At 50.2% G+C, this 12,534-nt stretch overlaps 1 protein-coding gene across 1 annotated transcript in view; it reads right to left on the bottom strand.

The window, feature by feature from the left end:
* The window catches only part of LOC141994199 (mitochondrial fission factor-like), a 29,144-nt gene that overhangs the window by 9,914 nt on the left and 6,696 nt on the right, over window positions 1-12,534 (bottom strand). The window contains exons 2-3 of the mRNA XM_074964382.1: window positions 2,419-2,646; window positions 477-640 (exon numbers count right to left, since the gene is read on the bottom strand). Of these exons, the coding sequence (XP_074820483.1) occupies window positions 477-640; window positions 2,419-2,620 (366 nt within the window). The 5' untranslated portion in view covers window positions 2,621-2,646. The remainder of the gene's footprint in view (window positions 1-476; window positions 641-2,418; window positions 2,647-12,534) is intronic.

The following is a 12,534-nucleotide window of genomic DNA, read 5'->3' on the forward strand; positions in this document are numbered from 1 at the left end:
GGCACCTCTGGGCTTGCAGCGTCCATTAGGACTGTAAAAAAAAAAAAAAAAAATTGCTTGAGCCCTGGCACCTCTTTCATTACAAATTAAACACTGGACACACCACATGAAACAAAGTGGCACCAGAACACATTCTGCCCAGAGGAGATAACAGCAGTGGACATTAGTGGTGGGGTAAAAATGAATTCAGAGAGAACCCCTCCAAAGATCTCTTGTTCTGGACAGAACCAGAGTTCACAGGAGTAGACTGCGACATGAGTCATCCTATCGAGCTATTCTGCAGAGGTGGGAGCTCTCCTTTTACACAGTCTGTCTTGTCACTTAAATCAGGACTTCGTCACAAGTACGGGGCACTATCAGGTGGGCTATGGGATGCAGGAGGAAGACGACACTGGGGACAATTTCACTATCCCAGGAATTTTTCCTCTGGGAGACTGCCTTGTTATGGGTGCCCAAGTCTGTTCCAGATACAGTACCGATCGCTTGCGTTTCTGGGTGCCTGATTGGGTCGTGGTGTCCAGAAACAGGAGCTCCCCAAATCCTGTAGGCTGGGTGGAAGGGTTCTGAGGCATATGCACAATAGAGGCGTGCTGCCTTAGCTGGTCCAACAGGAGAGGCCTTCGACTATCATCCATCATCTCTACAGAGAGGAAAGAGCGGGCAGTTAGAAACATTTGCCTATGTCCCAGAACATAACAGCATCGTGTTCAGACTGGGGGAGGGGGGTGGAAGTGATGTCGAAATCCCTGTGTTTCTATGGCTACCAATACAGTACCCCTCCAGAAAAACAAAAACACACAAAAAAAACCAAAACCAAAACCACCCACACCCCTGCAGCTTTGACAGTCATTGTCTGCAGTCTTTATCTGGTGCCTGTTCCAGGTTTTCCCATAGAAATCCATTTCAGGATTTCCTCCCCACCTCCCTCCCTCCCGCAATCACTGGAGCACTCTTCCCCTTAGCTGAAAGTGGGGCAGGCTTCAAACTACTCACCCACAGGCACATGGAAATCCCATGCCGGAATTCTTACACCCACGTGGACCGGAAACTGAATGGAGAATGATGACAAAACTCCTCTAAGACATTCACTGCTTCAGGCAGAGTCTAACCGTGCCCCTATTTAGCCTCTAAGGCCCATGAAAACAAGTAGAGCCATCTGGCACTGACAGCAGCAGTTGGCTACCAGTCAGCGTGTTCAATCTCCCCAAAAGCCGGGCTCCAGAGAAGTAATCAGAGTTTTACCTCCAAGTCTCTAAAAAAAAGCATTCCTTGGACACACACCACCAGCTGTGCTGAGGATAAGCCAGCCTTACTCTCAAGGCACAGAGAAGGAAAGTCACTTACTATATAGCTCCAAAGTGGCTAGTACACTGCAGTTTGGGCGTTGGTGTTCAAAGAGTAGGGGCCCTGGGTCCTTGTTTACCTGGCATCCCAAGGAGGAGATTCTACCAAGGGGTGGGGGAGATCTGGATTATGCAGATTGTAGCTCCACCTCCCCCAAGCAGGGACTCCAAGATATTAGCCAGCGTGAGTGGCACCAAGAGGATCTTAGATCTTTCCCTCCTCCACCCTATCCCTCTCTGATGAGTGCATGCACACTCATTAACCTTGGCTGAACACCACCCACCTCAAGCCCTCTGCCCCTGAGGCTGCACAATCAGAGCAATCCTGGATCCTAAACGCTTTTGCTCCCACATCTGCAAGCCTGCCTGTCACCAGCTCCACAAGCACTGCCAGAACCAGCCTCACCGTGGCCCTGCTTTAACCCTCATTCATATCTCTGGCACTTCCTCTTGGCTAATTTAGTCTCTCTTGGGTCCTTGCTGTCTAGGGCCCAGAATGCAGCAGCAGGACTACTCTGCTGCCCCAGAAAGCTACATTACTCCCGCCTCCATCACCATCTCTAGCTTCATATCCACTTCCAGACCTAAATCCACAATTTCCCACGTGACTTTCAAAGTTCTCCATAGACTCATGCTGCTCCAGCTAAACCACCATACTGCACAGCTACCTTCTCCTGCATCTTCTCTCCACACTTGGAAAGTGTAACCTCTCCTCCCTCATCTCTCTGGAGCCCATTCCCTCCCTGCCCTTGGGCCCTTTGGCACCTTTACTAGGGTGCGATGATCATCACTTCCCCACTCGCTTTCCCCATCATTCTAACACTCCTCCCCACACCTCCCTCATGCTACAGGAAGACAGAGATCTTTTGCCTCTTCGCCACTCCAGCCCCTGCTTTTCCCCCCTTCTCGCCTCTCACACGGCAGCCGCCGATGCAATTCTCCCAAACAAACCCTCAGTCCCCACTCTCAGTGCAAAGTGTGTTGGGATCGGCCAATGGGGGATGCTACACAGAGTCCATTGCATTTGATGCTCTGTGCTAGTCCATGTCCAGTCAGAGCCGGCCCATTCCATCACCTGCCAGCGACAGCCTATCAGGGATGTGCATCCGAAAGGAAGGACGAAGCTCCTCAGCTTCTCTCTCCTTTTCCAGCGGGTTGGACTCATGCACCACCTGCAGCCTGCTGGGCACCTGCATGCGCTGATTGATGGCCTCCATGAAGCTCATGTCGCATGGGGCTCGGTTCACCTCCAGGCCCCGAAACGGCCACATCATCATTTCATTCCCAGCCTCACTTTGGCAGCCTGTGAGGTCACACAATAATAAAAAAAAAAAAAAAAAGCCAACACAGCACTGAAAGAAAGCTATCAACACCAAACCCTCTCACATCCTGCCACGGTGGGCACAATTTAAGATGCAAACGTAATAATAATCCCTAACTCTCATACAGGGCCTTTCATGGGCAGATCTCAAAGTATTTTACAAGGGCGCCCATCTGTGAAATGGGGGGTGATATTGGGGAAACTGAGGCACAGAGCAGTGCAGCGAGTTGCCCAAGGTCACCCAGCAGGCCAATGGCAGAGGTAATCAATAAAAAAACCAGACACTGTTTTAAAAACCAAACAATGGCACACCCTAAGAATTAGCTGGTGGGAGGAGACAAAAAAGATTCTGATAATGATTAAAAATGGAAAATTCCTGTAGGAGGGGAAAACCATGTTCATACTCACATTTCTCCATATGCAAAGAGCATTCCTTATTGCTGAAAGTAGATGGCAATGAGCAAGAAAGTAGTAAATTGTCCATAGGAAAGAGCACAGTGTTAGGGGGCTTATTCCTTCACCCACTTACTTCCCTGGTCCTTCTCGCATGAACAGAGAGCAACAATACCCGAAGTCCAAAGGTGCAAACAATTCGATGTTTATTGGGGTGAACTTCCAGCAAGCATGATTCCAGTTTCCTTCCTTAGTATCCTCCTTCCCAGCTCTGACACCACAGAGCCTTACACCTGTGTCCCTGTTCCCATTCCTGCCCTTAGCCAAACGTTATTCCAATTTCCGCACCCCCATACCCTGTTCCCATCTCTCTCTCTCTCTCCCCCCCTCTCTCTCCCTCACACACACACCTCCCACCAAGGCCCACTCACTTCCTGATTGACTGCAGACTATATAGTAAAACTTCAGTTCTGCTTAGCTATACCTTAACCAATCATTTTCCTGAAATTTAACTAACCAATCCTAACATATTGTAACATGATTATGTAACCAATTATATCCCACCACCTTAATTAGTTTACACCCAGCAAAATTAATTATACAGCAGACAGGAACAATCACAGAACCAGACAGAGATTATACAGACAAACAATAGCAAAGTGGGAACTATAATGACAAGACAATACAGAAGTGAGGATTTCACATCCCAGCTATTGATAAGTGAGTTCTTGCCAGACAGGATGCTATCAAACTAAAGTTTTCTTTTACATTTTCTAGGCACTTCCCTTTCTCTGGAGGTGATAGGAATACAATCCTGTCCTGATAGTGCCTAACAGCCCAATAGCACCTTCTTTCAATGTGACTAGTTTGGAATGTGAGGATGTGACTGTTCGCTTCCTAGCTTATGGCTGCCTCTGCTGCTTAGCCAAAGGCCTTAGCCTAAGAACAGGGCCTCAGACTGTCACAGTTAGAGAAGGCCCTTACACCAGCAGACAGTGATTTTGATTCTTTCTTTTATACCTCTAGAATTAGCCAAGTGATAAGAATACACCAAAATTCTTAAAGTACAGGCCTTTGCAGACAGGCCTGAATATCTATATCCTAACACACAGTATACATGGTACTGCCAGGCAAAATTTTTCCACCAAAAAGGTTTTGTTTGTATTTTTGAGGGAAAACTGGGTTTTCAATTCAACTCAGAATTTTATTTTTTCATATGAAAAGAGAGTGTTCTGGCCACACAAAATTTCAAGTCTTTGTCAAAAACCAGACAAACGTTTATTTTCTTTCAGAGAAAAAGCTGAAGTTTTCCTCTGGGAAATTTCAACAAAAATTAATTCCCCGCTGCCATTTTCAGAGCAATTTTCTACAAGAAAAAGGCTTGTTTTCTGAGCAGCCCTAGTGTGCCTTTAAGAAGAAAACGGTCACAGTCTCGGAGAATCATAGAAGATTAGGGTTGGAAGAGACCTCAGGAGGTCATCTAGTCCAACCCCCTGCTCCAGGCAGCACCAACCCCAACTGAATCATATCAGCCAGGTCTTTGTCAAGCCAGGACTTGAAAACCTCCAAGGATGGAGATACCGCGTCCCTAGGTAACCCATCCCAGTACTTCACCACCCTCCTAGTGAAGCAGTTCCCCCTGAGTATCCAACCTTGACCTCCCCCACTGCAACTTGAGACCATTGCTCCTTGTTCTGTCGTCTGCTACCAATGAGAACAGCTGAGCGCCATCCTCTTTGGAACCCCCCTTCTTGTAGTTGAAGGCTGCTATCAAATCCTCCCTCACTCTTTTCTCTGCAGACTAAATAACCCCAGTTCCCTCAGCCTCTCCTCATAAATCAAGAGGGACTTTTCAAAACTTAAAGGTACAGTACACAGCAAACATAGCCTTGGTCTATACTAGGAGCTGAGGTCGAATTTAGCAGCGTTAACATCGATTTAACCCTGCACCCGTCCACATGACGAAGCCCTTTTTTTCCCCCCAACTTAAAGGGCTCTTAAAATCAATTTCTTTACTCCACCCCCGAAGGGGATTAGCGCTGAAATCAGCCTTGCCGGGTCGAACTTGAGGTACTGTGGACACAATTAGGCGGTATTGGCCTCCAGGAGCTATCCCAGAGTGCTCCATTGTGACCACTCTGGACAGCACTCTCAACTCAGATCCACTGGCCAGGTAGACAGGAAGAGGCCCACAAACTTTTGAATTTCAATTTCCTGTTTGGCCAGCGTGGCAAGCTGCAGGTGACCATGCAGAGCTCATCAGCAAAGGTGACCATGATGGAGTCCCAGAATCGCAAAAGAGCTCCAGCATGGACCGAAACGGAAGTACAGGATCTGATTGCTGTATGGGGAGAGGAATCCGTGCTATCAGAACTATGTTCATTTTCGAAATGCCAAAACATTTGTCAAAATCTCCCAGGGCATGAAGGACAGAGGCCATAACAGGGACCCAAAGCAGTGCCGCGTGAAACTTAAGGAGCTGAGGCAAGCCTACCAGAAAACCAGAGAGGCAAACAGCCGCTCCGGCTCGAGCCCAAAACATACCGCTTCTATGATGAGCTGCATGCCATTTTAGGGGCTTCAGCCACCATTACCCCAACCGTGCTGTTTGACTCCTTCAATGGAGATGGAGGCAACATGGACGCAGGTTTTGGGGACGAGGAAGAGGATGATGATGAGGAGGAGGTTGTAGATAGCTCACAGCAAGCAAGCAGAGAAACCGGTTTTCCTGACAGCCAGGAACTGTTTCTCACCCTGGACCTGGAGCCAGTACCCCCCAAACCCACCCAAGGCTGCCTCCTGGACCCGCCCGGTGGAGAAGGGACCTCTGGTAAGTGTACCTTTTAAAATACTATACATGGTTTAAAAACAAGCATGTTTAAGGATTAATTTGCCCTGGCATTCGCGGCTTTCCTGGATGTACTCCCAAAGCCTTTGCAAAGGGTTTCTGGGGAGGGCAGCCTTATTCCATCCACCATGGTAGGACACTTTACCACTCCAGGCCAGTAGCACATACTCGGGAATCATTGTAAAACAAAGCATTGCAGTGTATGTTTGCTGGCGTTCAAACAACATCCGTTCTTTATCTCGCTGTGTTATCCTCAGGAGAGTGATATCATTCATGGTCACCTGGTTGAAATAGGGTGCTTTTCTTAAGGGGACACTCAGAGGTGCCCGTTCCTGCTGGGCTTTTTGCCTGTGGCTGAACAGAAATGTTCCCTACTGTTAGCCACGGGGACGGGTGAGGGGCTAGCCACGCGCTGGGGGGAGGCAAAATGCGACCTTGGAACGAAAGCACATGTGCTTTGTATGTAATGTTAACAGCAAGGTTTACCGTGAAAGAGTGTACCCATTGTTCTATAAAATGTGTCTTTTTAAATACCACTGTCCCTTTTTTTCCCCCTCCACCAGCTGCATGTGTTTCAAGGATCACAGGATCTTCTCCTTCCCAGAGGCTAACGAAGATTAGAAGGCGAAAAAAAAACGCACTCGCGATGAAATGTTCTGAGCTCATGCTGTTCTCCCACACTGACAGAGCACAGACGAATGTGTGGACGCAGACAATGTCAGAGTGCAGGAAAACACAAAATGACTGGGAGGAGAGGTGGCAGGCTGAAGAGAGGGCTGAAGCTGAAAGGTGGCGGTAGCATGATGAGAGGAGGCAGGATTCAATGCTGAGGCTGCTGGAGGATCAAACTCATATGCTCCAGCATATGGTTGAGCTGCAGAAAAGGCAGCAGGAGCACAGACTGCTGCTACAGCACGTGTGTAACCAACCGCCCTCCTCCAAGTTCCATAGCCTCCTCACCCAGACGCCCAAGAACGGGGGGGGGGGGAGCACTCCTGGCCACCCAGCCACTCCGCCCCAGAGGATTGCCCAAGCAACAGAAGGCTGGCATTCAATAAGTTTTAAAGTGCTGTGTGGCCTTGTCCTTCCCTCCTCCACCACCCCTCCGGGTGCTTCTCTCTTCCACCACCCCTCCTGGGCTACCTTGGCAGTTATCCCCCTATATGTGTGATGCATTAATAAAGAATGCATGAATGTGAAGCAACAATGACTTTATTGCCTCTGCAAGCGGTGATCGAAGGGAGGAGGGGAGGGTGGTTAGCTTACAGGGAAGTAGAGTGAACCAAGGGGAGGGGGGTTTCATCAAGGAGAAACAAAACAGAACTTTCACACTGTAGCCTGGCCAGTCATGAAACTGGTCTTCAAAGCTTCTCTGATGCGCACCGCGCCCTCCTGTGCTCTTCTAACTGCCCTGGTGTCTGGCTGTGTGTAACCAGCAGCCAGGCGATTTGCCTCAACCTCCCACCCCGCCATAAACGTCTCCCCCTTACTCTCACAGATATTGTGGAGCGCACAGCAAGCAGTAATAATAGTGGGAATATTGGTTTCGCTGAGGTCTAACCGCATCAGTAAACTCCGCCAGCGTGCTTTTAAATGTCCAAATGCACATTCTACCACCATTCTGCACTTGCTCAGCCTGTAGTTGAACAGCTCCTGACTACTGTCCAGGCTGCCTGTGTATGGCTTCATGAGCCATGGCATTAAGGGGTAGGCTGGGTCCCCAAGGATAACTATAGGCATTTCAACATCCCCAACAGTTATTTTCTGGTCTGGGAATAAAGTCCCTTCCTGCAGCTTTTGAAGCAGACCAGAATTCCTGAAGATGCGAGCGTCATGTACCTTTCCTGGCCATCCCATGTTGATGTTGGTGAAACGTCCCTTGTGATCCACCAGTGCTTGCAGCACTATTGAAAAGTACCCCTTGGGGTTTGTGTACTCGCTGGCTTGGTGCTCTGGTGCCAAGCTAGGGATATGGGTTCCATCTATGGCCCCACCACAGTTAGGGAATCCCATTGCAGCAAAGCCATCCACTATGACCTGCACATTTCCCAGGGTCACTACCCTTGATATCAGCAGATCTTTGATTGCGTTGGCTACTTGCATCACAGCAGCCCCCACAGTAGATTTGCCCACTCCAAATTGATTCCCGACTGACCGGTAGCTGTCTGGCGTTGCAAGCTTCCACAGGGCTATTGCCACTCGCTTCTCAACTGTGAGGGCTGCTCTCAACTTGGTATTCTTGCACCTCAGGGCAGGGGAAAGCAAGTCAAAGTTCCATGAAAGTGCCATTACACATGCGAAAGTTTCGCAGCCACTGGGAATTGTCCCAGACCTGCAATAATATGCGGTCCCACCAGTCTGTGCTTGGTTCCCCCGAGCCCAGAATTGGCGTTCCACCGCATGAACCTGCCCCATTAGCACGATGATGCCCACATTGCCAGGGTCCGTGCTTTGAGAGAAGTCTGTGTCCATGTCCTCATCACTCTCATCACCGTGCTGACGTTGCCCGGTTTTGCTTTGCCAGGTTCTGGTGCTGCATATACTGCTGGATAATGCGCGTGGTGTTTAATGTGCTCCTAATTGCCAAAGTGATCTCAGCGGGCTCCATGCTTGCCGTGGTATGGCGTCTGCACAGAAAAAAGGCGCGGAACGATTGTCTGCCGTTGCCCTGACGGAGGGAGGGACGACTGACAACATGGCTTACAGGGTTGGCTTACAAGGAATTAAAATCAACAAAGGGGGTGGCTTTGCGAGAAACAGAATGGCCCCCTCAAGGATAGAACTCAAAACTGGGTTTAGCAGGCCGTTGATTTCATGGAGGGAGGGAGGAGAAAAAGAATACAAAACAAATCTGGTCTATTTCTTGTTTTGAGCCACTTCATCTATCTTTATAGATCTTGCTGGCAGCAGACTGTGCAGTACGACTGCTAGCCATCTTCTGCCGAGCACCCAGGAGATGACGATGGTGCAGTATGACTGCTGGCCATCGTCTTCTGCTGGCTGCAGATTAAAAGACAGTGCATTGCCAGTAGGACTGAATCGCCATGAAACGAAACTTAAAAGGGAAATGACTTGGCTGAATCACTCCCATGTTTGCCCATGCGCCCCTGATCTCATCGAGGTCGGTTAAAAGAGCACCCTGGACTACGTTGACAACGGCTACCAGTCATACTGCACTGTCTGCTGCCAAAAGGCAATGAACTGTTGCTATGTAGCAATGCAGTACCGTGTCTGCCAGCACCCAGGAGACATACAGTGACGGTTAGCTGAGCGGGCTCCATGCTTGCCGTGGTATGGCATCTGCACAGGTAACTCAAGAAAAAAGGCGCAAAACGATTATCTGCCCCTGCTTTCACGGAGGGAGGGTGGGAAGGGGGGGCCTGACGATATGTACCCAGAACCACCCGCGACAATGTTTTAGCCCCATCAGGCACTGGGAATTCTACCCAGAATTCAAATGGGCAGCGGAGACAGTAGGAACTGTGGGATAGCCACCCACAGTGCAACGCTCCGGAAGTTGATGGTTGCCTCAGTACTGTGGACACACTCCGCCAATTACGTGCGCTTAGAGCATTTGTGTGGGGACACACACACACAATTGACTGTATAAAAACGCTTTCTACAAAACCGACTTCTATAAATTCAACCTAATTTCGTAGTGTAGACATACCCCATAGGTGTAGCAGTTTTACTGTTTAAAAAGCTACGAGCGAGAGGAGCTAGGCAGCATTTTTCAAACTGTGGGTGAGGACCCCAAAGTGTATCACGACCCTGTTTTAATGGTGTTGCCAGGGCTGGTGTTAGACTCTCTAGGGCCCAGGGCCAAAGCCCGAGCCCAGGTTACAGGCCCCCTGCCTGGGGCTGAAGCCCTTAAGCTTCAGCTTTGGCCCCCCTGCCCAGGGCGGCAGGGCTTAGGCTTTGGTCCCCGCTCCTGGGGCCGTGTAGTAATTTTTGTTGTCAGAAGGGGGTCATGGTGCAATGAAGTTTGAGAACGCCTGAGCTAGAGGGAAGGCTTCGGTGGGTGGGAGAGTAAATTCCATGTGTTCCAAGGCACCCAGACAAAAGCACAATCCTCTATGAAGATTGAAGGTGTGCAACGGTGAACTTCCTAACAGGTGGGTTGTGTCTCAGCGGAGATGCTTGTTAGGACAAATGTCAAGGAGATGATCCCAAAAGTAGCCAGGGAATACAACCAGGGCTTTAAAAAGCAGTAGGGCCACCAGTGTCAGTCTCCCACTCGGTAGGCACCCAGTGTGCCGAGAAAGCACAGGGGAGAAGCTACTAGTCAACAGAACTCAAGCAACGTCCAAACTGGCGTTACACCACATAGTTATCCTGTTAAGATAGTTGTCCTTTCACTAAGTCTCCATGGCAGGCTGGCCTTAAGGCCTCTGCCACAGAGCACAATGTGACAGGGACTTCGCACCACTCTGCAGCCAGCCGCTGGTTGAAGAGCAGTGCGCAATGTGACAAGAGGATCTGGACTAGACATGGGGAAGGGGCAAGTGCTGGGGTAAGTGGGGAAAACCCCAGGGATCCAGGAGGTGCATGCAGGGTCTGGCTTGGGTGGCTGGAACATTGTAAATGTACATGGGAGCTTTACTAGCGTGTCTGTACAGTGCCTTGCACGATGGGGTGATGAATGTGGGTTGTCCCTAGGAACTTCTGTGACCAATATGCTTAATAAACAAACATTAGATTTTTTTTTTTTCCCCTCTATGGGCCCTGCCCCAAAAAGGATGAAAAGCAGGAGAGTAGCAGTTCTGGTAAAGAAGTGTTTGAAGACCAACCCAGGAAGGATTCAAGAAACATATTTCTCCAGCCAAGAGAGTTTTGCTGTGGATTTATTTTAAACAGCTCAATTCTTTTTCCCTAGAGAAAATCATCATCATCACATGGGTACTGGGGCTCTAGCCACAGCCCCCCCACCCCACCCCCCAGCAGCTGCTCTTTTGAAGCTAGAAACCTCGCAGAACAAGCCACACTGGCTGGGTGCAGCAGGAAGTCAAGCAGAGAGAGGTGCTCTCCATGGGGCTGCAAGAGGGTGAGAATAAATGCTGGGGAGAAAAGCACCCGAGTACCGCTCCCAGCTCTGCTGCTGACTTGCTGAGCGACCTTGGATATGTCAGTCTCCCCACACCTCCATTCCCCCATCTGTACCAGGGAGATCACACCAAATTCATTCATGTTTGTGGTGCAGTCAGCTCTCTCCAGGGCGGGAGTGGAGGGGAAGCACAAAGATTATCTGGGCTCCCCAGCTCACACAGCCACAGGGGAGGCAGCATAGCTAAGCTGATAGAGCACTGGGTTGGGACTCAGGAGAATGGGGTCTATTTCCCAGCTCTGCCTGAGTGGCCTTCAGCAAGTCACTTCCCCGCTCTGTGCCTCAGTTTCTCCTCTGTAATATGGGGATAATGACACTGCCCCCTCCTCCCTCTTTGTTAAGCTCTTTGGATGTAAAGCACTGCATCAGAGCCAGGTGTCAGAAAAGGCATTAATGGCCAAAGAGGATTTTAACTGGGAAGAAAACATGCAGCACGGCTTGGCTCAAAAGCCTCCCCCAGTTTTTGTTCTCTTTATAGGTTCGGCAGCAGCAGGGAGAGGGAAGGACTGAGAAGCAGGCCCGCAGTGAGGCTATTTCCATCGGGGGGGGGGGGGGAGGGAGGAGACTGAGAATCCAATCAGAGACACATCTCAGACCAATCCCTCTTCTCAGTCATCCTGGCTACCTCCCACTCCACACCTCCCACCACACACCCTGTCCCCACTAGCCGGTCCCCTGCTAGATCAGGATTTCCGTAACAACGGCTGCGGTTCCCCAGGGAGCCCAGCAGGGGCGCCGTGCGGCTCAGAACCTCAGAGAGGAGAAGGACCACCTGAAGGATGGCAAGCGGAGCGGAAGCACCAAAAGGGAGATGAGGTCAGAGGAGGAAGCTTCAGGAACACAAGTGAACGCACTGGGGCCCAGCCTTGTTGATGGCAGTATGCCCCCGGTCTATTTTTAGTAGCATTGCCCTGATTTTCTGCCCAGTCACTCATTCGCTTGCCTTCTGAATCCACCACGGCACCAAAGCCTTCGGCTCTGTGTGGGGTCTGAGATGCACAAGCTCCTCCCCACCCTGTCCTGACACCCACAGAGGTGCCAGGGCAATGGATGGCACTGCACCACCCTGGAGAGATGCCAACTTCTCCTTGTGACAGTCCCCTCCGATCCCTTTGCCCTCACAGGCTGGGCAGACAGCCCCCAAAACCAACATGCAGGTAGCACAATCAGAGAGTCCAGAGGCTTGGCTCTGCAGATGTTCCTGGGGGTTTGCTCGGCCCAAGGCTGGCCTCAGATAGGAGGGATGCATGGTCCCCTACGGCTGAGTAAAGGGGCTGTGCTGAGCCAGGCATGGGAGTTTCAAATAGTTATCATCCGGCTTCAGGGGCTGGTCACTTTAAAAATGTGTCTAGAGGGTCATTAAATCTAACTGGAAAAATATATCAGCCAGGCAGTTGCTCTCGACAGCTTGCTGCTGAATAGGGGAAAAGGACCATATCCTGGCCCATACACCCAGTGCCTTTGTGCCACTCGGATGGTCCAAAGAGCACAGGGTCATTGCAGATTGCCCTGATGTCAGGGGAAT

Source organism: Natator depressus, chromosome 9 (assembly GCF_965152275.1).
Source record: "Natator depressus isolate rNatDep1 chromosome 9, rNatDep2.hap1, whole genome shotgun sequence".
Lineage (NCBI taxonomy): Eukaryota > Metazoa > Chordata > Testudines > Cheloniidae > Natator > Natator depressus.